This window comes from Lissotriton vulgaris, chromosome 10 (assembly GCF_964263255.1).
Source record: "Lissotriton vulgaris chromosome 10, aLisVul1.2, whole genome shotgun sequence".
Taxonomy (NCBI): domain Eukaryota; kingdom Metazoa; phylum Chordata; class Amphibia; order Caudata; family Salamandridae; genus Lissotriton; species Lissotriton vulgaris.
Window position 1 is genome coordinate 271,740,583 of NC_141698.1, and position 26,345 is coordinate 271,766,927.

At 48.0% G+C, this 26,345-nt stretch overlaps 1 protein-coding gene across 1 annotated transcript in view; it reads right to left on the reverse strand.

Annotated features, from left to right (window-relative positions):
* Nucleotides 1-26,345, reverse strand: part of CCDC12 (coiled-coil domain containing 12) — a 274,086-nt gene that overhangs the window by 32,159 nt on the left and 215,582 nt on the right. Inside the window, exon 3 of the mRNA XM_086940994.1 lies at nucleotides 13,447-13,526. Within this exon, the coding sequence (XP_086797120.1) occupies nucleotides 13,447-13,526 (80 nt within the window). The remainder of the gene's footprint in view (nucleotides 1-13,446; nucleotides 13,527-26,345) is intronic.

Sequence of the window (26,345 nt, forward strand, 5' to 3'; positions counted from 1 at the left end):
TTGATGGCACTGCGCAAGGCAGGCCTCACGATCAAGGCGAGTAAGTGCCAGATCGGGCAGGGTTCTGTGGTGTACTTGGGACACCAAGTGGGGAGCAGCCAGGTGGCGCCTCTCCAACCCAAGATTGAAACCATCCTGGCTTGGGAGCCCCCAAAGACCCAGACAGAGGTGAGGGCCTTTCTAGGACTCACTGGGTACTACAGGAGGTTTGTCAAGGGGTATGGCAACATTGTTGCACCCTTGACAGAGCTGACTTCCAAGAAGCAGCCCGAGAAAGTGATTTGGACTGACACCTGTCAGAAAGCCTTTGACACCCTGAAAACTGCCATGTGCACGGCGCCCGTGCTCCTGGCACCCGCCTTCTCCAAAGAGTTCCTTGTGCAGACAGACGCTTCAGAACATGGTGTAGGGGCTGTTATCTCACAGATGACTGAGGAGGGCTGGGACCAACCTGTAGACTTCATCAGTAGGAGGTTACTTCCCCGGGAACAAAGGTGGAGTGCAATTGAGCGTGAGGCATTTGCTTTGGTCTGGGCATTGAAGAAGCTAAGACCCTACTTGTTTGGGTCTCACTTCCGGGTTCAGACAGACCAAAGGCCCCTCAGATGGTTGATGCAAATGAGGGGTGAGAATCCTAAGTTGTTGAGGTGGTCCATTTCTCTACAGGGTATGGATTTCATGGTGAAACATCGCCCTGGCACAGATCACGCCAATGCTGACTGTCTGTCCAGATTTTTCCGCCTTAGTGATGAGAACTCCCTGGGGTAGGGTAGTTCTCCCCACATTTTAGCTGGAGGGGACACATGTTAGACCTGGCACTATTGGCGTGGGTCTCCCTTCCATTTTTGTTGCTGTGCCTCATGTGTTTTGCTGGTGTTAGCTGCTCAGAGCACTGTGCCACTGACAATCAGTGCCAGAGTGCAAGTGCTCCCTTTGAAAAAGTGTATATATATGATTGGATTCCATGATTGGCTTATTTGGGTTGCTGTCAGACCCCAGTAAAGTGCACCAGGAGTGCCAGGGCTTGTAACTACAAATGCTGCTAGTGGGCCTGCAGCACTGGTTGTGCCACCCACAAAAGCAGCCTTATAAAATGTGTCTAGGTCTGCCATTGCAGAACCTGCGTGCAGTCTGGCACTGTCATGCTGGCTGGGCAAATGCACCCACTTGCCAGCCCTCAACCTTCCCCTTACTTCATGTGAGTCACCCCTATGGTAGGCCCCAGGGCAGGGTGCATTGTAAGCATAAGGTAGGACATGCCCTGAGGTGTGTGGCATATCCTAATAGTGAATTACAGCCATTTTCGTTTTTCACTATTGTAAGGATACCTGTTCTCATAGGCCAGAATGGGCTGCTGGAATTATTACACTCTATTATCCCAGCAGGCCCAGGGAACACAGTAGAAAGTCAAGTTTGGTATGCCTGAAATCAGCATAATAAAATACATCTTTGAGCAAAGTTTATTTTAATATCATGTGTTTGCAAACACCACTTTTAGAAAGTTGGTGCTTGCTTGCCTAACCATTTCAGCCCGCCTCTGCTAGGAAGTGTATCTGCTGTCTGGTTTGTGTGTGTGACAGGGCTGGGGAATTCCAGGAGACAGTCTGGGCTGCCAGGTGGTGAATAGAGAGATTACACCAGGATGGGTGGGAGAAGTGCCCCTTGACTCTGAATAGGGCTGTGCTCTGCCACCACAATGCTGGCTCCACCTCATGCGAAGCGTCTGATGTCTCTGCCCTGCACCCTAAAAGAAGAAGCCAGAGTCTCCAAAACAAAGTGCTCCAAAACTGGGTTGAACTAGGCACAGGCCCCCTGGCCTGAAAGAAGAAAAGATTTGCTGTATAAATGTAGGAGCCCTGCTCCTAAGAAATCAGATCCTGCTTGAACCAAGAAGAAACCTCTGCCTGAGGAGAAGGAACCGGGAAAGCTGAAGGAGGAAGACTGTCCCTGTCCTGGGGGATTGGCCTGCAATGGTTGCCTTGCTGCCAAAGGAGAGGAAGAACCTACAAAGACTTGCTACTTTCTAAAAGACTTGTGCTTCAAAAGATCTCCAAGGGCCTGTGTGTGAGCTTGCCCCCTGAACGGAGTCCCAGGACTATTGGACTCCCAACCCCTTCACCAAGAGCTGCTGCAAATTGCCATTTGTCCCCTGCTACTGGGCCCCGCAATCCAAATTGTGCCCCGAAGCCCTGACTGCCGTGAGCCCTGTGTCCTCGCTGCCCCGAGCCGTGTGACTCCGCTCCTGTTACGAGCCGTAGCTCGCACCGAAAGCAACCCGGGACGCACCGCACACTGCTTCACCCTCCGACTTCGATCCGCACCGGTTGCCGTGTCCCAGCCGCTGGCCTTCTGACATACACAGCGCACCGCAGGGCGGAGTACAACTCGCACGTTTGCAGCGTACCATCCGCCCCGCACCGCGCTGTTTTGGGACTGTATGGCATTCCTCGCTCTGAAGGGACGGGGCGCACAACGCCGTGTACGTGAACGCTTCAAACCAGTACCATCCGCCTCGCTCCTTCGGATCCCCGCTCTACGCTTAGCAAAGACGCCTACAGCACGCCGGGTCCGCACCGCAGAGAGGCTGACTGAGTCCCTGGTTCGCCTTCAATTCTTCACTGCACCCTCCGCGTCCGACGCCTCGATCAAAATGTACTGTACGATTCGAACTGAGCCTGTGTGCGCACTGGACCGGAGAGTCCGCAACGTTTAGTTAACTCTTTTTAAGGTACGATCTTCCCTGAACGAGCCGCACAGCCAGCGCGAAGAGCATGGAACAGAAAAACAGGCATTTTTAAAGAACACTTGATTTGCTCATAGTATTGTGGCCTATGTTTACGTGATTTGGTCTTATGCTAAACCTATATAAAGAAACCTTATTTTTATACAAACCCTAGTGTTGTGTCCATGTGTGGTGTTGTCATTGAATTACTGTATGTGTTCACCAATGCTTAACCTATGGCGCTCTGAGATAAGCCTGGTCTGCTTGTGCCACACTACCTAAAGGGTGAGCAGGGGTTATTTTAGAGGGTGATCCCCTTATCCTGACTAGAGGAGAGGGTCCCTGCTTGTCACAAGTCTTTACCTGTGCCAACCAGAGACCCCCAAATCTAAGAGTGCCCTAAAACCGTATTCCTTCTGAACTACCAAAGTGATCATAGTCCTCAAAAGAGTCATTCCTCAGAGGTAGCTTTAATGACAGTCGCCATCTGCAGCAGCACAAACAATCCAGAATCAAGCACAAGACACTCATTTTCTCAGATCGGGAAATGACTGAACTTTAAGTTCAACTTTCTGAGTAGTCCAGACTACATGACCCATACTCTTGGCAGCACCCAGATGTAATCAGCTGCTGTGCATCCACTTTTCAAACCATCCAGGCGTTCTGCAATGTTGTCCATAGAGCTCACCAGATGAAACATGAAGGTGTATCTGAGTGTTATCCACACCAGAATGACACCTCAGATCAAATCCTGCTATGACTTGAAACAGTGGGATCATTTTATAGTTCAAAAGCAAGAAGTGACAATGGGGATCCCTTAGCTACCTCACAAGTCAAACAAATCTCAGAGGAAAGGAATAGCCCTGCCTCATTCCTCAAAAGAGGGAAACCACAATATAGATGAGAAGACGTGAACATGGTCCATCAAAGGCCGCAGCAAAGTAGGGTTATCAGCTGTATCGAAGATGGCAGCAAGAGCCAAAAGGAAAAGCAAAGCCACTGCACCAGAGTTGGCAATGTCAAGGATAGGGAGTACACAGACTCGCAGCTGAGGGATGCTTCGACTCTGGGAAAAGGAATAAGCAGCCATTGCCACAGGGAGCGCAGCAACACTGGTCCTGAGAACTTCTCGAAGAGTGGTTTGTGGGCCGGGCACGTGTTCCCATTGCAGTACTGTGGCTGATTAGTAGGAAGATAGATTCAAGTGGGTTGATGTTAGCCTACCTGGCAGCGAGTGTATTCCCAGTGGAGACTAGTTGGCCTTGCCATGCCTTAGTGGGTTTCTTTCCCAACGAAACAAGGGCTTCTGGTCAAAAGGCGTCTTTTCGCCAGTGCTGTCGCACTTTATATAGAAAGTTAATGAGAGGCATCTTATATTGAAAGTTCTTTCATCACATAATACTGGAAGCCCTGTGTTGCACAGTATAGAGGCACAGTATAGAGTAAGGATCTCCAACCTCTGCTAAATAGAGCTACTTCTGATCAGTGAAAATCATTGAGAGCTACTAAACGCCAAGCAACTGCCTCCTATTGCTTACCATGTGTTCTTCTGCCCCTGAAGCATGGCCCAATTACTTGCATCCTTCCACTGCTGAAACCTTTGCACCTATTTTTTAATCTTTGTTTAAGCATTCTATAAGAGTGCATGAGTTTGCAGACTATCTTCCTCATAAGCTTTTCTTCCCCTGCGTGTCAGTCTTTCTTACTGTTGTGCCTTTGTCCCCCTCTGTGTTGTTGCTTGCCCTTCCTGTTGTCTGTGCTATTGCTTGCCACTGCCGCTGTCTATGTTGTTGTTTGCTCCCTTCCCACTCGGTGTTGTTGCTTGCCTCCACTGGCTGTCCATGTTGTTGCTTGCCCCCTCTGTGTTGCTGATTGCCCCCTCTGTGTTGTTGCTTGCCCCTACCTGCTGTGCATCTTGTTGCTTGCTGTAGGAAAGTAGGATCTGTTTCTTATGGTTACTCCCACTTTTTGCTGGATTTAATGCTGTTTTTGACTAGTCTGACTGGGATCCTGCTAATCAGGACCCCCGTCTATCTGCTTTCTCCCTAAACTGTTATGCATGTACTTAGGTACACCCCAGATTGGATACTGGGTACCCTTGTCAGTCCCTAGTATATGGTACACATGTACCTAGGGCATAGGTACCCCAGAGGTCTCCCATAGGCTGCAGCATGTATTATGCCACCCATGGGACCATTCAAAATGGAACTACAGGCCAGCCATTGCAGCCTGTGTAAGTCGGTACATGCACCACTTAAGATATAGATTTACTATATCTAAAGGTCACTGCACTTAAAACCTTTAAGTCACCCCTATAGCAGGCCTTTACAATCCTGAGGGCAGGGTGCTTGGTTCTAAGTGAGAGGATGCCCCTACATGAGCAGGACACCCCTGCAGCCTATGGAGTCCATTCTCCAATGTTGTCAGTGAAGCAGCCATATACTTGTATAGAGGGGCATTACGCAACCGTGTGATAACCATCTCGAAAAACGGCTGCAACCAACCCGATCGTGTTTGGTGTCAAGCATGTGGGAATCATACCCCGACACCAGTAACCGGTGTGGGAGGTATGATTCTACCCACCAGGAAGGCCCTTCGTGGGGCTCTCGTGTTCCCGGTACCAGCCTTCTAGCTCTGGATAGCACAAAATGGTTGCTGCCGACTAGAGACATATTTCTGCCCTCCTGCTGCTGAGCCAAGGGGAAGGCACCTGTCACAGGGAGGTGTGACCACCTCCCAGACAAGATTTAGGGTATTAGGGCTGGCTGGAAGCGCTTGCTCGCGCCTGAAAACCTGCAGGAGGGGCACATTTGGTGTCCCTGTGCATAATCCAGTTCAAACCAGTCATGGGAGCCGTTGGCTCCTGCTCTAAACTGGACAAGGACATGGGAGTAACCTCCCCCATGTCCAGACCCTCCCCTGGGAGGGTCCCCTTAATCTTTCCAACCCTCTCCCGTGGGCACTTAAGGGTTTACCTGGTTGTAGGACCTTAGATTCGTTGTGGACAAGATTCAGAACTGAAAAACCACTGTACTTTGACTGTCTGGGCACTCTGGACTTTGTTTGGGCCTGACTGCGTCTCCCTCTCAGCTTGCTGCTGTTAGGAAACGGTGACTGAGGCTGAATAGAAAACCTTGACATGCGTGTTGTCCTGGAATCCCCGCCCCGTCATTTTCAACTAATCCCTAACCACTTTTTGACAACATTGCAGATAGGAATTTCCAGACTCTCCCTGGCGCACGTAAAGAGGCGCGTAGGAACGTAGCCGTTGCTTGGCTTACTGTTCCGGTACCATGCCCCCTTCCTACTTCCTGATTCTGAAACGCATTGCCGCAGCGTTTTGCTGCTCCCTCATGGCGTTTCGTGGCTATATTTTCCTGATTCCTGTTTCCGACACCTTCCTCTTGGCCCTACTTTCGCCGTGCATGTCTGGAGTACGAACAAGCTGTTTGCCGGCATTTCCCTTTGCAGCTCCCGGTCGGGCGCTGGCATTGAACCCTACTTTTTCCCACGCATTTAGCGGGCGTTCTGCTCAGCCCGTGTTTTTGTCCCTAAACCCCGTAGCAAACGGAGGTGCCTCTTTTCTTTTCATTGTTATCCTTCCTACTGAGAGTGAGCGATCCGCCCTGGTTCTCCCTAGGGGCCGTGTGTCTCTCCTTCTGAGTGTGTTACTTCTCCGCTGTCCATGCCCCTGTACAGCTGGTCGGTACACCTCATTCCTTCCCCTTTTCTTTTGTATGTTGGAGTGTGTGAGTCCTTTGTGAGTTCTGCCCTTCCTGGCCTGGTAATCGGGTCTACAGGACATTTTCTTGAGCTAAAGAACTCATCTTTACAGAGATCACGAACATCATTTGGGGTAAGAATTTCCTCGCGACAACCACGCATGTCAATGTTCTGAGTATTTACATGTATGTCTAGAGTGTATTGTATATAGTGCCTCCTGTTCTTTTTCCTAGCCCGGACCACCACCTGAAGTACTTCTTCCTGTATGCTGACCCCCTCGTATGAGGAGAGTGGTGGACACTCTTGGGTTTTTCCCTCATACTTTTAGGGGACAGTGGACAGGAGTGTGTTCCCTATCACATTCTTGTTTCTGTGTCCTGGAGGTAGTGGGATTCTTCTTCGTTCCTGTGGAAACTGGCGAATCTGCTAACAGCTGCATCGTCTGTGCCTGTGCACCGTACAGGATCCGTGTTGGACCTGTGGAGCATCCAAGACACCTGAAGATAATCTCCCTCGGAGTCAAGGAGTCACTCCCCTGCATTCACAGGCACGGCAACACTGCTGACCGATCTGCTAATCCCGAGCTCCTACGGACTCCGAAAGGCTCAGCAACACAGGAGTTCGGTTTCTACGTCCCTCGAGGCCGGAGCTGCCCTCTCACCGAGTTTGAGGTCAGAATCCCTTGTGGGGGCTGCCATACCCAAACCCCTGTGCACTGCGTACTTTTGCAAGTGCAAATGCTTGTTGGTAATTCTGCAGCAAGTACATTGGACTCCAACTAGCCCCAACCTCTGGTAACTTTTCACACAAAGATCTTCAACCACCTAACACTGTGTGCTCCGTGGTCTGTTTTGTGAAGCTGCTCGAGGTCCTCTTGCGACTCCTGTGCCTCCAGCCTGTGGGCTTCCCTGATTGCTGTGGTCTTGTCCTGACTCCTGTGCTTGTGGTAAGTCTCCTGGACCTTGCTGGTCCGAACCGTACACTTCCTTGACTTCCTGCGTGAGATGCTTTTGCCAAGGCTTGTAGGTGCTCCCGCTAGACACCGACCCCTCAGCACTCGACATCCTTCGTGGAACAGCTCGCATCCAGCACCTGGTCATCTTCAACGTCGCCTGGTTCCTGCAGCTGCAGAGTCAAGCTCACCGTCAACGATCCTAAAGCACCCAACAACGGTGGGCATTCATCTACCGAGTCCCTGGTCACTCTCAAGTGACTCAGACAGACTCTGTCCCCTCTGCTTTCAGGTACTCTTCGCCAAGAATCCGCGTTTGGATTCCAACTGACACTTTCTCCTCTTCCAGCAGCGGCACTTTCCTGAAGTCCTCCATTGGGTTCGACAGCGGTTTCTGACACCACTTCACAAACTTGGTTACCACAGTATCCACAGAGTTTCTTCAGGGTGCACTGGGCAGGGTTCGTAATCTTTAGAATTCCAGCCCCGACTTGCACATAGACTGGTACGGAGCACGTGGTTGTGTTCACACACTGCACACGCACACTGTGGGGTCCCAATTGACTCATCTTGGGTGGTTCCTTGGGGTCTCAGCAATTCTACGTCCTCTTGACATTGTCCTTTCTCAAGTCGTGGTTCTTAAACCACTTACTTAGTATATGATTTGGTCCCCCCCCCTGGGGCCCCCTGTGCATTAGTACTATTTACTGTGATTTCTTTGCTAAAGTATTGTGTGCTTTGTGTCTGTCTCTATGTAGGAGATACTGTAACCAACTAGATAGTGTTATATAATAAATACATATTTTTTATAACTACCGTGAAGTTCACTTTTCATTTAATCTAGGCTACAAGATTGCATTCTGGTAAAACAAGCTGCTTTACACTCCTTCAAGACTAAGCCTGAAAGCTGCTCTCCACAGCTACCTCTTGGATAGCTTTCTAAGGTTGTCTGAGACCTCTTAAATCACCATAAGGGTTATCTGGACTGGTGCAAGGTGCCCACTTACATTAGTGGACATCATATACCAGGCCTTCCTCTAACAATTTCCCTCTCCTGCCCTCCTCCAGCTGTCCATCTTGTTGCTTGCCCTCTCAGGCTGCCAGCCTTCTAGCTTGCCCCTCCATCTGTTGTTAGTGTGGCCCATCCCCCACCTCCACCTGTAGTGTGAAGAAGTCGTGGCCAAAACACAGGTCTCAGGCTACCTTTGCTGGCAATCCCACCATAAAAACTTCCATCCTAATCTATTGTAACATATAAAAGTGTCTGAAGCATTTACTCTTCGTGCACACTGCTAGCACACTTTCCATGGCATTTTCGATTCATGTGAAGTGCGCTTTTTTAGCATTTCCTTACATTTTAAATCTTGAATTACTGATAAATATGAAAAACATGTTGCTTGCCTCTCAGATCGTGTGCAACACTAGATTGTGGAGGAAAGGCAGATGGAAAACAATCAAGTGCCGACACATCAGTCACATTTACACCTCCTCCGACACCATCTCCCAACACCCAGAAAAGTGGCCTGGTGGCTCGAGGGCCAGTCTTTCAAATTGTATACTTGTGTTTGAATCACAGCTTCACACTTGGCCAAAAAGTTTTGGGATTCTGGGCGAATTCTATTATTTCCATATTCATTCAAATGTAAATGTGTGTAACCTGCAGGTGGGCAATTTAACTAAGTTAAAGCGATTTGGCAGGCTCTCGTGCAGTACTGTTCTAAATGCATGTCTCCATTCTCTATGGAACTGCTCCCCGCCACACGCACTAAGTGTATAACACTCACCCCAGGTTTAAAAAGTTCCTGTTGCAAAAAATGCTGTGTGATGTAGAGGGCTCGTGTAGGTTGGTTGAACGCTTCAATTGGCTGAGATTCCACCCCGAGATCTACTGGGATAGGTTTGAATTCCAGCAAGGCCTACTTTGTCTGTCATCCTTCGAAGGTCCACCGTATTTGTTGTGTCCTGTGACTATAACTCAACTCCGGTCATTCAAGAGCTTGAAGGTGATCCGTTTGTTGAGTGGTGTAAATGAATAGCCATGCAGTTACACATTTTAACTACATGTGTTCTAAGAGTCTCTTCTCCTAACATCCACTACGTTTTCAGAATGTGTGGCACTAAGGAACCTGTCTCTGTTTTAGAATGCAGTGTCATTCGATGGATCTCAGTGTGGCTCTACTGGTGGTGTGTTCGCTAGTCTAGGTGATAATTTGCTACTGGTCACATAGCTACAGGCGACAGAAAAAGCAAGGGTCACACCAACATTTTGTCAGTCCCATGAACCCACCAACACCTCCTGGTGCTCTTGTTTTGAAACCCTTGCAAAGGCGTGATCTGGGCGAGACCGGAGTGTATATGGCGCCCCTCAATGGCAAGGTATATGAAGCGTGTCAGTCAGGGGGCAGCAGCAGCCACCTCGGGGGCCCAAAGAGAAAGCCTCATGCAGCCCTGACTTCAAGGCGCTGGACGCAAACAGCCGGCAGCTGCAGGTGGAATTCATTTATCACTTGACAGGGATCTTTTTCTTTTAAATAAAGCGCTTCTCGCATATTACATTTTACCCATCATTAAAACAGAATTTCACAGTTTTTTTTTTAAAATCAAGTACCTCTTCCAAGTAGGTCATAAAACGGCGTCAGGAACCTTAAGCTGGTCCCCGGCCTCCTACAACAAAGCCAGTTGGAGGCATGGGACTTAAAATAAGGCTCCGGTGTCGAGGCTAAAGCTTCAGCCACACTCGACATGCAAGACCAGCTCAAATCAATATCGAGGTCTTAATACAAAGCATCCTGCTAAAAGCATCCATCCAATGGAAAAAGGAATATGATAAACAATTGCCAATATCAGAAAGTCATACCATAACATTATCAGAAGACTCCCCTAATGCTTATTTTATTCACAAGCAGCGGCGAGGCGGCCAATTTCTTTCCGCCCAGGGCGCTATCCTGGCAAAGGCTGACTCTGCATGCAGGATTGAAGTAGGGTGCCTATCAGGCGAAAGGAGGTGACGTAGCACTCGGTGGGCAGTCTAATACTGCTCGTGCTGGGCTTTGGGTACTCACGTCACCCACTCCGCCCGCCTCGGATAAGCTAATTTGAGACATGTGATCAGCTGGTTTGGGTGAGAGTGGTCCTTAAAATTAAAGAAAATAATAAAGATAGGCCTTGTTTACTTTTAATGCAGGGTACTTAAATAGAGGTCAGGCCACAAGCTACTCATAGGGTGTCGGTGAGCTACTGGTAGCTCGCGATCGACCAGTTGTGGTCCCTGGTATCAAGGAAGCCCTGCATCATAAAAGGATCACCACCTCCCCTCCTGTGGGAAAGTACACACTGTGACAAATTTGGAAAAGACCCAGTAATGGGTTATCCGGATTATTTTATTTTCAGGTGATGTTCCCTGCATGACCTTAGGATATAAAAGTCAGCTCTCCCACCTTCAGCACAGAAAGAGAGTCACTGTGACAGGCCTCATATGCACATTAACTTGAGCAAGAGACACTCAACTATGCCACACACACTTGCCAAAATGTCCAACATCTTCACCCACATCTCCCACCTCCTAAAGCAATCCCTTCATCCCTTGCCAAACTGCATAAAATGTCGACCCATTGCTTTGCTCAACCTCCTATGACAAATTAACGACACACTGAGCAAAGCTTTGAACTAGCAAACACAAAATGATGGACAGAGTGGTGAAACTTTAACTCCCACTTCCCTGTAAGTCCCTTTAACCCGGTTACCTCCATACCTCCATCCACAGTCCGTGATCACTTCCAACAGCCACTATGAAAACCTAATGTGCGTGCTTTTTCGTAAATTCTGTAGGAGTAGGACTAGTGAGTACACGAATGATCGACCAGGACTGAACATGCTCATACCAGCATTGGACACAGCTACTTCAGTCTATCAAGACACAATTTCTGCTCTACGTACACATCCTGAACAACTAGCCGACAGAAATTGCCTTCTCTCCTCAACTTGAAGAACAACAATTGTTGAGTCTCATCTCTCGGCATCACACATTGCCCTCTGTTTTTCTTCATAAATTACAATCACCAGGCCTACAAGCACTACCCTCATCCTGGCTACTCCCCACCTCATTCATCTTCTACCTTATTGGCGACAGAAGGTTCTTTATGCCACCACCCACAGCTCCTGCAAAATTCATTTCCATTCTTGAACCAGCTAACCCCTGTTGCTTGCACACCAGCCTACCCATTTAGTTCCCAAACCTTGAGACCCTTAGGTCTCGCATCTTATGTATTGCTTTGCTGGACGTCTCAGTCTAATCCTTTTATCTCAGGCAATTACCCTCAGTCAGCTTTGAACCAGCTAAGATCTTACTCTTAAAAAACCCAAATGCATCCTAATTATTGTCCATTTTTCCCAAAAACGTTGAAACATTTTTTTGAAAACACCACATCTAATTTCTTATATTTGCAACCTATTAAACCGCTTTAAATTAGACTTCGTAGCAATTCACTCCGCCGGTCCCATTCTCAAATGTAGATACCGTAGCTCACCAGACCACTTCTCTACTGTCCTTATACCAATTGCCTTCTCCGCGGCCCTGGATACTGTTGATCACTAGACTGCTACCCACTCTTCTTGTGCTCAGTATTACCGCCAACATACTTAATTGGTTGTCCTCTTATCTTTCTGGCACACCTGTCTCCGTTTCTTATTGCTCCTCACTGTCACCACTACCCCCTGTATCTGTTGGTGTCCCACAAGGCTCTGTCCAAGGCCCTCTACATGTGTCCCTTTACACTATGTCCTTTGCCCTCGTCCTAACCTCCACTATCATCTTAATGAGCATGATACCAGGATCTTCTGTTCCTTGCTATATTTCAGTCCCCACCTTCAGTTGCCGTGTGGCACTCAGGAGTTGACCGGCGCTATGCTACCTCATTCTGAATTCAGCAAAGACAGCAATAATATATGCACCAGCAAAATCAGTCCACATATGCCTCACACACCAAACAATCTGTCTCCCGGGTACGCTCACCACAACATTTTCAGCATCAAAACCTGGCAGATACTTCAACCCCATCATGCGCTTTGAATCCTCTATAAATGCCTCATATACTGCTGGCAGGCTCCACTCAGTAAATATTCACAAACCCGAACCCTCGCACTCAACAAATGAGGTTATTACAACAGCCATCGCTGGAGAAAGAACTGAACCTCACCACAAGAACTCTGTGAACCCTCCTCACACACACACTACTATCTCCAACCACCATCACCAAGTGAGACAGCCATCAACCAAAACCTCAGCCCTTTTCCTCATCTTCTAAGCCATCGCCGGACCAGCCACAAGAGGGACACCTCCCCACAACTTCACTCTTCTAACTTAAACCTATTACTCACACTAAAACCGCACGTGCACCCTCAAAATTCAAGTTAATTAACCTATTGGGACCTCTCTACTAGAATTCACTTGCAACTGAACTACATTCCATAACCTCACTCAACAGGTTGGGTTCTCTCTCACATTCGAAAAAAGAAAGTGGTCTCACCATTTTCGCATCCTACATCCATCTGCCGCAGTCACTGCCTCAGTCCTGAGCAGCTGTAAATATGCCAATTTGTACTGAGTATCTTGTTGAATGCTACTATTCTAGCTATAAAATAAATATTTTAAATAAACCTCAGATATACCTCTAACAGGCTGTAGCTGACATGTCTCTAACCTTAAGCTTCTTGTCCATATAGACCATCCCCTTAGTAGATCCACACACAACATTCTATGGGTTTGCATCATATCTTGGCCCTCAACATACACTGAAATGTAAGGCTTTCGTTCATAGCCGCTCCAGGTCCTCGGTCCGCGATATTACTCAATACTCTCATTTATTGGATCTTAAGCTCGACCATTCCTATAGCCTTCAAAACACAACAGGCCTTCCATGCTGTTTGTTCCTCAAACTTCTCATGTATCATACTCCTCAAAGTCTCCAGGTTTACACTTCAGACTGCTGAACACAAGTATGACATATATGCAAGACCAACCAACCCTCTTCCACCTCAATAAAACACCTACCTGAAGCTGGCTTTGCCTGTGGCACTTGCCTCTGTTTCAGGATCTCATCTTCAGGTGTATAGTTCCTCAACTTAATCTCCCTAGAAGAGACAAAAGGTGGAAACGGATGTTACAACCTGAAGTGTGCATAATTAGCTTTGATGGAGAAGAGCCTGACTAATAGCATTGGAAACAAGCTGGGAAGGTTTATGATACATTTTAGAAACACTTTAGGGCCCCTTGGGAATTTCAAAGTCATTGTATTACATTCAATACAGACACCTCCGTCTGAAGGAGGCCAACAGTATGTTCTACATTAAAAGCAGAAAAAAACAGGAATATGAGGAATAAAAACAAAAAAATGCAATGTGATAAAATACTTAAAAGAATCTAAAGTCTGCACCCATGCCGAGCCCCGGGACTGCGAGCCTACTACAGTCCAAGCCCCAGGACCTAACAGGTTCCCAGTTGAGTTTCTGAGAGCATATATGCCCCAGCTGGGGACACACCTGCTATGAGCATTGCAGGAGGTCTCCGACATGAGGATCCTTCCGCCCGATTGGCGGCACCAGGAAAATAGCGGCCTTCCTCAAATCAGGACGCCCGAGGCTCCTTCTTCATACCAACAATTAAATATTGAAGCCAAATTAGTAGGCAAAGTACTAGCCGATCGTCTTCTCCTGCATATCTTCGACCTTGTCCATCCTGACCAGGCTGGCTTTATGCCACAACGATCCACTTGCCACAATATCAGATGGGCTTACAACGCCACTGGCGAAGGTGCCAGGACTGGGGAGGCCGGCGGCCATATTACTTGCTGATATAGACAAAGCATTCGATTCAATCAGTTGGGAGTACCTATTTATTCTTTCGAAGGCTCTTTATCTCAGGCCACGGTCCTGGCTTATATCCGTATGCTCTACAAGGATCTATCTGCGTCAGTTCGTGTGGTTGGTGCGTGGCCTGACCTGTTCCCCATACAGAGGCAGTAGGCAGGGGTCCCCACTATATCCTCTGCCATTTGCGCTCACGATAGAGCCACTGGCTGCAGGGGTGTGGCCTGAACCCCTGATGTGCGGGTTTGAATGGTCCACTGAGATATCTGATAGTCGCACTTTATGAGGATGAAGTACTGTTTTTTTCTTACTGACCCAACATTTTCCGATCCGAGGATATTGAAGATCCTACGGGTGTTCGGAGAGACTGCAGGGTTGTATATAAACACGACGAAATCAGTACTGTTACCTGTGTCCAGTCTACTTTCTGTGGGGGGGGATAACCACGGCGGACCTCTATTCCTCCTATGCCGCCTCTCACCTACTCAACATCAACGAATGGTGGTAGAGTGACCAGGCCGACCCGTCGTATGTGGTGGAGAGATGGGTGATGGGCAGCCGGTCTGTGCTAGGCTTCCTCTATAGTCATGTGGGCAGGGAACACTTACCCCCAGCGGCCAGGGTGGTCATATAATTATGGCGACAGATGGTTTGCCAGTCGGGCTGATGGGGGAAGCGGACACGGGAGACCCTGCTATGGCATTGAATTTTTCAGCGTCAGGTGGTCGTGCTGCCTGGGTATTGAGAAAGGCTTAGCCACATTGGGTGAAGTCATGAAGGGGACAGTATTTAAATCCATACAACAATTATGAGAGGAGTACCAGCTCCACTGTAGCCAATTCTACAAGTATTTACAGTTCCAACATGCTTTATCTCCTAATGTTCAGGGCATGGTAGACTTTCCAGAGTTCAGTCCACTAGAGGGTAGACTGCTGATGGGGGATCTGAGCATTCACAAGATCCAACAAATATATCAAACCTTGGTTACACATAGCAACAACACCCTAGGGGTGCTGCAGACTGCCTTGGAGGGAGACATTGAAGGCTTAAATGACGGTGATTGGACTGAGACCCTGGCCGGGCCCAGTAGTACGTCTATCTCGTCACAACACAGCCTGATCCAAATGAAACATCTGAATCGGGCCTATTACACTAGGCACTGCCTATGGTGGATCGGTGTGATATTCTCCCCTGTGTGCCTCCGTTACGGTGTAGAGTTGTACCGTGCTGCAGCCTTCTTGGCGTGGTGCGATTTCTTGCCGAGCCCAGGTGGTGTTGTGGCAGATCCCCCCCGAGCCTATGTTGGTCCTTCTTCAAAGCACAGAGGAGATAGGAGGGAACCAATATAAACAACACCTCCTGTTTCTGGGGCTCACACTAGCTAAGTGCGACATCGCCCAACACTGGAAGGCGCACTCTCCGCCCTTAGTGGGGGGGCAGGAAGGTCGCCATGGAAAGGTGCATGGGGATGGAAACAGCAGCTTTCCAGACAAGAATCTTCCCCCAGATGCATGGTAAAATCTGGAAGCGGTGGGCAGATTATCGGGGTATTGAGCGTCGCCCTGTGAGTTCTACCATAACCATTATAGAGATGGAGGTATGGTCGTATAGGTCTGAGATATAGCAGAAGCCCTCTTTTCCAATAACATAAGCGCCATTGACATTTGCATTGTAGGGGGTTCGGGGAGTAGTATTTGGTCTGTGCCTGTTCTATGAAGTTATGAAATATTGGTATCATTAAGACCTGTTGTAATGCTGGTTACATTTATATGTGCAGGTCTTTTAGACCTTGATGTGTTAAAACAAAACGGCAATAACGTTTGTTATTAAAAAAAAGAATCTAAAGTAGTGATTCTTGTATAAGGGTCAAAGCAACAGATGACTCAAATGTAAGAAGAATATGATTGCGGATCGGAAGCTCCCTTCAAAAATGCAATCAGCAAAAGGCCGGAGAAAGATCTTCAGGGAAAGTAGGACAGAGCTATGGTGATACAGGACAGCATTCTTCTGTTCCAAGGAAGTTCCACAGTGTTTGAAAATACCAGGGCTCAGGACATGATGGAGCCTTATAGTAAGTTAATGTGGAGAACAGCCCTGACACGCATTAAGTAAGACTCTGTAGGTTTGCTACATGGCTGTTTTTTTTACCAGCCTGGCCTGTTTTTTTTATTGAAGTCCCCTCAGAAAGGTGGTAATCCTAAGTGAGAGACTAATTTCAACATGAAAGCAACCAGGTTCTCATCGAACTGCAGCCACGCACGCAGATGCAGACAGCTTTGCATAGCAATGTAATTCCATAGTCTACACTCCTAAATATAAAGAGGGAATTCAGTGATTTCTGGCCTCGAACCACAGCAGATTTAAGATTCCATTGGTGGATCCTTTTTATTTGGACAAGCAACTGTAACCAATACCAAGACTGCATGACACCACATCTGGAAACACAAGGAGATGATGGACGGAGTGCTGAAACTTTTCAGACACTCACCTCCAGTCACATATCTGGGTTGAATCCATCATTGTTCTTTAGCTCACTTTGCCACCCCAGTTCAGACCCAGCAATATGCAAATCAGCCTTGACCCTGTGCCTCATGAGAACAGTCCAGCCCGAACTGCCAAGCCATGTCTTCCCTGGACCGGAAACAAGCATACTTTTTCTAATTAAGAAGGCATGAACATTGAGAACTGGAAATAGAGACATGGAGTCTGATATACGGCTGTGAAGACCACGAAATTTGGACAATCAACTGTAAACAATATCACGACTGGATGACACCACATCTGGGCCAGGGAAACTTTGACATGGGCTAAGAGAAAGACTCACAATGACATGGATAACGAAAGAGAAGGGAATGGGAAACTAAGCGATCAGAACAGACAAACTGAAAACGTGGATACAGAGATACTAAGACAGAAAGACACAGTCACTGGCCAGGGAAAGTGGGACACAGACAACAGCGTACGATCATGAGATAGGGACAGGTGGAACTGAACATTAGTACTGCAACACTAACATGGCAACAGGAAGATGTAGCCTAACTCTGGGAAAGGGAAGCAGTTACACATTCTTCAGGTACCTGTTGAACAAGTTACTTACCTTTGGTAACGCATTATCTGGTAGAGACTATCTAGCGGAAGATTCCTTAAGTTTGAATTTCCCAGGCATCAGCCTGGATCTGGAAACTTTTGCTGAGCAATACCCCTTGCGCGCGACGTCGGATGGCTCCATTCGGCTCCGCTTGACGTCGATGGCGTCGCTAGCATCGGTTATGACTTCATGGTGCCTACATAGGCGTCACCCAGGCACACTGATGTCAATACTTTTTCCACGCCAGAAGCGCAGAGCCATGAAGTGACTGACGTAAACGTGGGCAAAACTAGGGCCCTGAAAGAGGAGAAACCCTAGTCCTACAAAATCAGTTCGCAAAGCGCTGAGGCATGGGCCAGGCAATAAGGAATCTGAAGCTAGATAGAGTCTCTACTAGATAATGCGTTATCGAAGGTAAGTAACTTCTTCATCAGATAAAGTCTTCTAGCTGCAGATTCCTTACCTTTGAATCAGATACCCAAGTCATACCATCCCGGCGGTGGGTTGCGGACTCATTGACTAAACTTAGAAATCTTGCAGGACTGAGCGGGCAAAGTGCCCGTCCCTGCACACTTGACCAACAAGGCAATAATGTTTTGCGAACATGTGCAATGATGCCCACGTCGCTGCCTGACAGATGTCTTGGACTGGAACAACCCGATCCAAGGCTGTAGTCACATCCTTTCCCTTGGTGAAAAGGGCCCTTAATCCCTCAGGGGGCTACTTCTTCGCCAAGGCATAACAGATTTTAATACAGAGAACAATACAGCGAGAGATGGTTCTTTTCTGCACTGCCTTACCCTTCTTTGCTCCCACATACCCCACAAAGAGTTGGTCATCCACCCGGAACTCTCTTGTGCGGTCAAGGTAGAACGACAACACTCTTTTTGGGTCCAGTAGGTGGAGCCACTCCTCTTCCTTAGAGGGGTGTGGGGGAGCAAAGAAGGTGGGCAAAGTGATGGATTGACCCAGATGGAATGAGGTCACAACCTTTGGTAAAAAAGATGCCCTGATGCGAAGCACCACCTTGTCTGGAAAAGACAAAAGATAAGGAGGCCAGCTGGATAACGCCTGTAACAGACTCACTCTCCTGGCCAATGTAATCGCCACTAAGAAGGCCGTTTTGATGGTCAACAGCCATTGTGGCATAATAAAGGGCGTGGGTGGAAAAAAGTGAACCAGCCCTTTTAGAAATCTATTTACAATAGGAAATTTAAAAAGAGAAGGCTGGTCTGACAGCCGCAAAAAAGCAGACAGAGCAGAAAGGTAACGCTTGAGAGTTCCTAAAGCAGAGTTCTGCTGGGCAGGGGTCAGCATGAACAAAAGGACAGTAGAAAGAGGAGCAGAAAGAGGGTCAATAGATCTGTCTGTACAGAATAATACAAATTTCTGCCAACGTCAGGCGTATACCAACTTAGTGGAGGGCCGCCTGGCTGCCAGAATAACATTACAGACTTCGGGAGGAAGGTCAAAAGCCATCAACTGCCGCAGCTGAATCTCCACGCATGGAGGTGCAGAGTTTACAGTTTCGGGTGGAGAACCCTGCTGCTATGACTGAAGATCCTCCCGAAGGGGCAGCCTGATTGGAGGATCGACACTCATGCTCAGAAGCTCTGGATTCCAGACTTGCCCAGTCCGGCACCATTATCGTCTTCAGAGACCTGGGCAGTAGTGGTATGGGCATAAAGGCGTACAACAGGCCTGAGCTCCACTAGCGATGAAACGCGTCGCCGAGAGATAGCTGCCTAGGAAACGCCAGCGCGCAGTACTGCTTACATTGCCCGTTCTCTTAGGAGGCGAACAAATCTAACCAAGGTTCTCCCCACTGCCGATAGAGACCTTGCGCCAACTCCGATTGGAGAGGCTATTTGTGATCCGCTAGGCATCTACGGCTGAGATCGTCTTTACTGGTATTCAGAGAACCTGCCAGGTGTTGAACCACCAGGGTTATGCCCTGATGTTCCAGCCATGTTCAGAGATGCAGGGCCTCTCAACAAAGGGTCTATGACCCCACCCCGCCTTCCCTGTTGCAGTACCACATGGCGGTGGTGTTGTCCGTGAACACCTGCATCAACTTCTTCCCCTTGACAGAGGGAAAAAATGCTTTCAATGCCAAGAGAATCGCTCGAAGCTCCAATACGTTTATGTGGAACCCCGTCTCCGCCGGAGACCAGTGCCCCCTGATCTCCATCTCTCCCAAGTGGCCGCCCCATCCCAGAAGTGATGCATTTGTCACGATTGTGAGATCCGGTTGGTGAAGGGAAAGAGGCCTTTGACCCAATCTCGGTTCGTTAACCACCACTGCAGATCCTTCACAGTTCCTTCCAAGATGTGAACCACGTTGGTGAGGTTTCACTGATGCTGTGCCCATTGGAACTTCAAGTCCCACTGCAGAGCCCGTATACGCCATCTCGTGTATCTTACCAACAGGATACAGGAGGCCATAAGGCCCAACAGCCTCAGAATCAACCTCACTAAAATCCAGGATAGAGGCTGAAATATCAGAATCATAACCTGAATATCCTGGACTCGCTGCTCAGAAGGGTAAGCCCAAAACTGCACTGTGCCCAGAACAGCTCTGATGAAAGGGAGCGTCTGAGAAGGAGTCAGGTGTGACTTTGGCATGTTTATAGAGAACCCCAACAAATTCAGGAGGTCCGCCGTAGTCTGAAGGTGGGAGACGACAGCCTGGGGCGAGGACACCTTTAACAGCCAGTCGTCGAGGTAGGGAAAGACTGAGGGGCCGATTCACAGAACTAACTTAAGACAAAATCCTAAACTTACTACTTTTGGTATTCACAGAAGTTAGGATTTTGTCTTAAGTTTTTCTTAAGACAAACTTAAGATAGACTTAAGACAGACTTAAGACAAAATCCTAACTTAAGTCTGTCTTAAGTCCGTCTTAAGACAAACTGAAGACAAAATCCTAACTACTGTGAATACCAAAAGTAGTAAGTTTAGGATTTTGTCTTAAGTTAGTTCTGTGAATCGGGCCCTGAAACCCCTAACCTGCGCAGATGAGCTGCAACCACTGCCATCACCTTGGTTAACACCTGAGAGGCACTGGTAAGGCCGAAGGCGAGCACAGTAAACTTAAAGTGCTCGTGACCTACCTTAAACCGCAGGTAACGCCTGTGACCTGGCAGGATGGGAATGGGAAAATACGCATCCTGCAGGTCCAATGCCACCATCCAGTCTCCTTGGTCTAAGGCAGACATGATCTAAGCCAATGTGAGCATTTTGAATTTCTCCTTTTTGAGGAAGAGATGGATGGTCCGAAGATCCAAAATGGGCGGAAGCCCTTTGTTTTTCTTTGGAATCAGAAAGTAGCGTGAATAACAGCCACTGCCTACTTCTGAAACTGGAACCCTTACTATAGCCCCTTTGGCCAAAAGTGTTGTAACTTCCTCTTGGAGCAGCTTTAAGTGATCCTCCGCCATCCGTTCCTGACTCAGTCAGTCAGTCAAAAATACTTTATTCGGTTCATACCAAAAACCATAAAAGTATACTAAACATTTTATGTCAAGACCAGAGTTATTAACAGAAAACCATAAACATACAATAGAAAAGTGCAAACTGAAAATGTATACAGTACCTATTATCATTTCATTTAAGAAAATCCTTTAAAACCACGTGAACATTAAAAAAGAAAGTCCTCAACCACAATTAATTTTGTCAGAAGGGGCGGAAGAGAATACGCCCTGGGAAGCAGAGGCCTGCACCACCAAACTTTCTGGGGTGGGGTGTTGGCTGAGGAACTTTGGGTCGCCAGGTGCTGGGCGATGGCAGCGTGCAATCGTCCTGTTCACAGGAGCCCCTGTGCTAGGTTTGGACCAAATTCCTAGTAGGACGTCCAGAAGTGCCTCATTAAAGGGCAAAAGGGGTTCAGAGGTGGAAGCCTCAGGCTGAAGCACTTCGGTCATGAGATTAGTCCTGACCTGCACTGAGGGTAGTTCCAGTCCAAGGACCTCAGCTGCCCTCTTAACCACCATGGCATAGAACGCCCCCTCCTCCGTAGCCACGGTAGGTGGAGAGAGCATGCCAGAGTCTGGGGAAGTATCCAGACCACTGGCCTCCCGAAGTTCCCCATACCAGTCCATTGTCTCCTCAGAGACATTTTGGTTCTCTAGAGGGTCTCCAGACTCCTCCCATTCCTCTCCTGAGCCTAGCACGTCCACAAAGTGCTCAGGCGACAACAGAACCCCTGGGTTCTGTTGATGTCGGAATCAGCTTCGTACGACGCCGTTACCGCTCTGTGTCATCGAAGATGAGGATGAGGATTGCGCCACCGACAACCGCCTGTGATGCCGCTGGCTCCGACTTCAGGTTCGACACCGGGGAAGGCTGTGTTGGTAGGACCTGGATCAAACCGGATCTGAGATCGGATCCTTGAGGCCCCACCAGCGCCGTAGCCGAAGCCGACGGCATCGAACCAGATGGGGCCCCAACCGACCCCGAAGGGGCCCGAGGGCTCACCAACGGGGTCGAGCCGCTCAAATGCGCGGCGCATGGCCTCGTAAAATTCCTTCATTTGAGTGAGAGTCGCTCCAGCTCCCGGAAATGGCGCAAAGTTGACTCTGGCTTCGGCTCCGCATAACCGTGCCTAGAGCGTTGGAGGTCCTTACCTCTTTCGACAACAGACGCCAGTTGAGGTGAAGTCGAAGTCCGCTTGGATTTCTTCTTCTTCTTGGGCCTCTTCCCTGAGCGTCCAGATGACCTCGAATTGGATGAAGAGGACTTAGGGCTCTGTGAGCGATCCAGCGACCTCGTCTTTTTCTAATGGGATCGTGACCTCCTCAGTGTCTCGCTCAACAGTGTCGACTGCCGGGCCGCAAGCAACTTCAACACCCACTCCCTCAAAGTCTTCCAGCCATTGCCCGGCAGCCTGAACATGACTTCGAATCGTGGTCGAGTTCAAGACACCACAGACATAGGCAGTGGGGATCGGTAACCGACATCCCTCACACACGAAGTCGTCAAAAATATCGACAAAAGTCGAGAAAAAAGCCTGCCAAAAAGCAGCAGAGGGGTAGCTCTTCCCAGATGCTCGCTTAACTGGCACGGAAAGAAAAGAACTGACGTCAGCGCCCCTGAGTTGCGCCTCTGTGGGCACCGTGACATCATACCTGACGCTACCGATGCCATCGAAGTCACGGGGAGCTGAATGGAGCCACCCGACATCGCGCGCAAGCGGTATTGCTCAGCAAAAGTTTTCCAGATCCAGCCTGACACCTTGGAAATTCAAAGGTAAGGAATCTGAAGCTAGAAGTCTCTATCATATGTACCCCATAACTAAAAACAAAATCAACACATTTACACAGGGACCTGGAGTTAACGATAGGGGAGAGAGACAGAAAGTAATAATTACACATGGGGTGAAAGATTGACACCACGAGACAAGAACCAAAAACTGATACAAGAAGAACTACAGGTCAAGGCACCAGACTGGGAAATCTACACCAGGGTCACAATTTAAATGAAATCTACTCAAGTGGGGAGTTGAGAAGATCACAAGATCCCACCTCCCTCACCACTCATGAGTCTCTTGTAGGAATATCCATAGCTAGGAGTTTATACAAAGCTAAGCAAGACATTGCCTACAGTAGATAGGCTGCGTAACGGCAGCACTGCACTACATACAAAATCCAATCATAACATTAAGTAACATGACTGTTCACTCCGACTGAAATATCTATATTTGGGTAGATTAGTCACAAGGAGGTCTTGAAAGTTACAACGATCTTCCAATCTAAAGTATCTCCTTAGTCCAAGGACCCTCTAAAACAATGAAAACTACAAATCTTAATTTGCTTATGGCCATAACGTTGCCACCTGGCCGGTTCTTACCTGCATGGCCAGTATTTTAAAGCCACAGCTGGTGCAAAAATAAGAAAATCACCTAAAGCGTTTTTCCCCTTTACCAGTACATCCTTTAAAAAAAAAACATAGGAAGGTAGCACTTTAAAATATGATCTAGAGTGGACAATGATCCCTGACTAATAAAGTAAACAAAGACAAGAAGGCCATATTAAAAAGTATTCAAATTCTATATAAAGCTCTATTTAAGTATCATGTTCCAGAGCCGGTTTTTGGCCGATTTTGTTACAGGGCCGAAACGGCCTGGGGATTGCCCGGTGCCTGGTATGGCCAGTCCGGCCCTGGTCTGTAGGACCAGGACCAACTTGCCAAGCCAATCCGACATAGGTGCATTGCTCCTGGGCTAAAGATTAAGGCTGCTCCCACTCAGAGCATTTCCACAGTAGCAAATCAGATTCAGCTGGACCTCGCATAGAAAGCAACCAGCATCGTGGAGCCCTCTTCGGCAACAACCTGCAGCTTTGTCCCACGGAAGGAATCAGAGCTTCATAAAAAGTGACTACATCTTAAGGTAGAAATCCACACCGGGTGAAGGTACCAAAAGTACCCGGCAGGTGAAGGACCCTCCTTGGGCACAAAATTCACATTTCTCCTACTCTGAGATTTCCCACCTAAAGTCAGCAGCTTCACAGAAGCCTCATCCATCGGCTATCCAATGGCATGGAGTCCTCTTCGGTCACAGCCTACTGCCTTGCCTCACTCAAGATTTTTGACTTCCATTTCAGAGGCTAAGTCCGAAGGTAAAACTTCAACCGAGACAAACCTGATTTCTGTATCCAACCCGCGCTCCATCACAGTCAGCTTTAACTTGCTCTTAGGTACTAGTCAAGCACAACCAGACGACCGCAGATTGGAGCTTAACGCTTTTTGGCGCTATTTTTATATGTAAAATTTGCAAATTCATAAATCTGGTTTCCCATCTTGTGTTTTTGTCGTTTTGGTGTCAGTTTGGTTATTATAGTATTTTAACAGTACCAGTTTACCTCACAAATAGAGCCCGAAGCAACTGAAAGACGACCAGTTAACGTCTTTAAAAAGCCTTCCACTGGGCAGGAACACGTGCCACCCCATTTTCAGTGACCTTTGATCGGTTTGAGCTAGAAAGAAAATATTTTTGTTATCATCTGCAGATTATGCAGCAGTTGATGGATCATGTGGCAAATGTGGGAAACCCATAGTTATGTGGGAAACGTTGCAGAGGCAGAATCGCATATTTTCAGTGGCCCTGGTATTTGGCTACCCTGACATTTGGCACTGGAGGCAGGCTCCTAATATATAAAAAATATATAAAACTTTAATCACTAGTTGGAGTCTCTCCATTCCAGGCATATATTCCCAAACACCTGAGTGGATGCCTAGAAAGGCGGAAACTAATGCAAAGTCTTCCTCAGCTCTGAAGGGTACAAGGCTGTTACAGGAGTGGGTAGCCCCAGGACAGAAAACAAGCAAAATAAAACATAACCTCAAAGAGCTCTCTTTTACAGTAGGGGTGGTCCCTTCCATGGTGATCGCATCTCTTTTCTTAAAGGCAGTCAGACTAAATTTAAAATAACACAAATTGGAAACAGTACAGCTGGTGTGATAGCTTAAACCCCTTCTTTATTTTTACAGTATAGTGTTTTCGTTACTAGCGTAGCAGCACAAAGAAGAGGGGGACACTGAACACTCGGAGTACGGTAAGTACTCACACATGGAAGTGCACACAGCCCTCTGGTGTACACATGGAAGTGCACACAGCCCTCTGGTGTAGTAAGTGTCGAGCTGTCTTGAGGCCCGATGAGCAGGTATTAAAAGAATGCTGTGTTTAATAACAGTCACATTGAAAGTAGGGCTGAGTCTGGAAGTATTTTAAAAGGAGGAGATGGGGAAGGAACATGAGTGGTCGCTCTTAACAGCAGTTAGGGAACCTTGCTAGGGAAACAGGTCTTTGTAATGAGTTTTTAACATGGTCTATGGGACAAAGAGGAAAATAAAGAGCTGGCAGGTTCCGAAAAATACCCACCCGAAGTGCCTCGAACACAAAATGACTTGATACTGACTGAAACGGGGTGCACACACACGCACACACACGCACACACACCCACACACACACACACACACACCACTCACTGCGGACAGGCGAGGCCATCTCTGTTCGCGACCGTTAGAATGCACTCCTATGAGGCAAGACTGCCTTACAAATGGGATCTCCTGCTCGGCTTGTGGCAGTCTGGTGTCACGTGACACGTGGCGTCACGTGACCTTTCCTCAGTGTGGCATCCAAAAGTGTGTCTTGAGGGAAACGCTTTGCATTGGAGTCAACGGTGAAAGACGGAAAAGGCTCTTTAATGAAACGCTTGAGTGCTCCTCCTGCGAGGCATAGCTGGTACATCTGCTGCATATACAAGCAGACAACGCTACCAAGAGGAGTCTGCACACAGAGGACTCTCGAACCAGGAGAAAACACCCAGCTGCTACACTGCCTAACTATACATTCAACTAAAAAAACACACACAAGAGTTATGGGCGTTCTGGGGATGTGGCTTGAACCAGATCTCCACTTGTGGTTGGTCCGCTGAGTCCATGCCCAACGTACTGCCCGGCTGTAATGTTTTGAACCATACTCCACCATGTAGGAACATGCATGCTGTCCTTGAAGGAGAGGATTTGACAACACCCAACACAGCTTGGAACTCTAAGGATTCTGTAGTAAATTACTTCTCTACTCTTCTCCACTGAATAGAATGTCCATGACATGACATGACATGACATCATAGAATGCCTGGGTGACTCTTTGGCTCAGAGTGTCAGTTAGTCAACTCAGGCTGAGCTGCTTGGAGCCTGCTCCTGGTGGGGTTACATCTGTACTTACTATCTTCTCCTACTCATCTATACAAGAAGAGAGCTACAATAAAGGATTATCTAACTATACAGCTGGACTGTGTATCTTCCTTTACTACAGATTCCCTCACCCCTGGCTGTGCAGAGGTCTGTATCCCAACCTCAGCTGGTGAACAAATAGCGAAATGAATTTGGTGGGCCAACCCTGGTGTGCAGTCAACCCACTCACAAAATCACACAGCCAAGAAAGGGTTTTGTGCCAAGTAATGCTGCGCTGGTAGAGCTATGCAATGACCTCG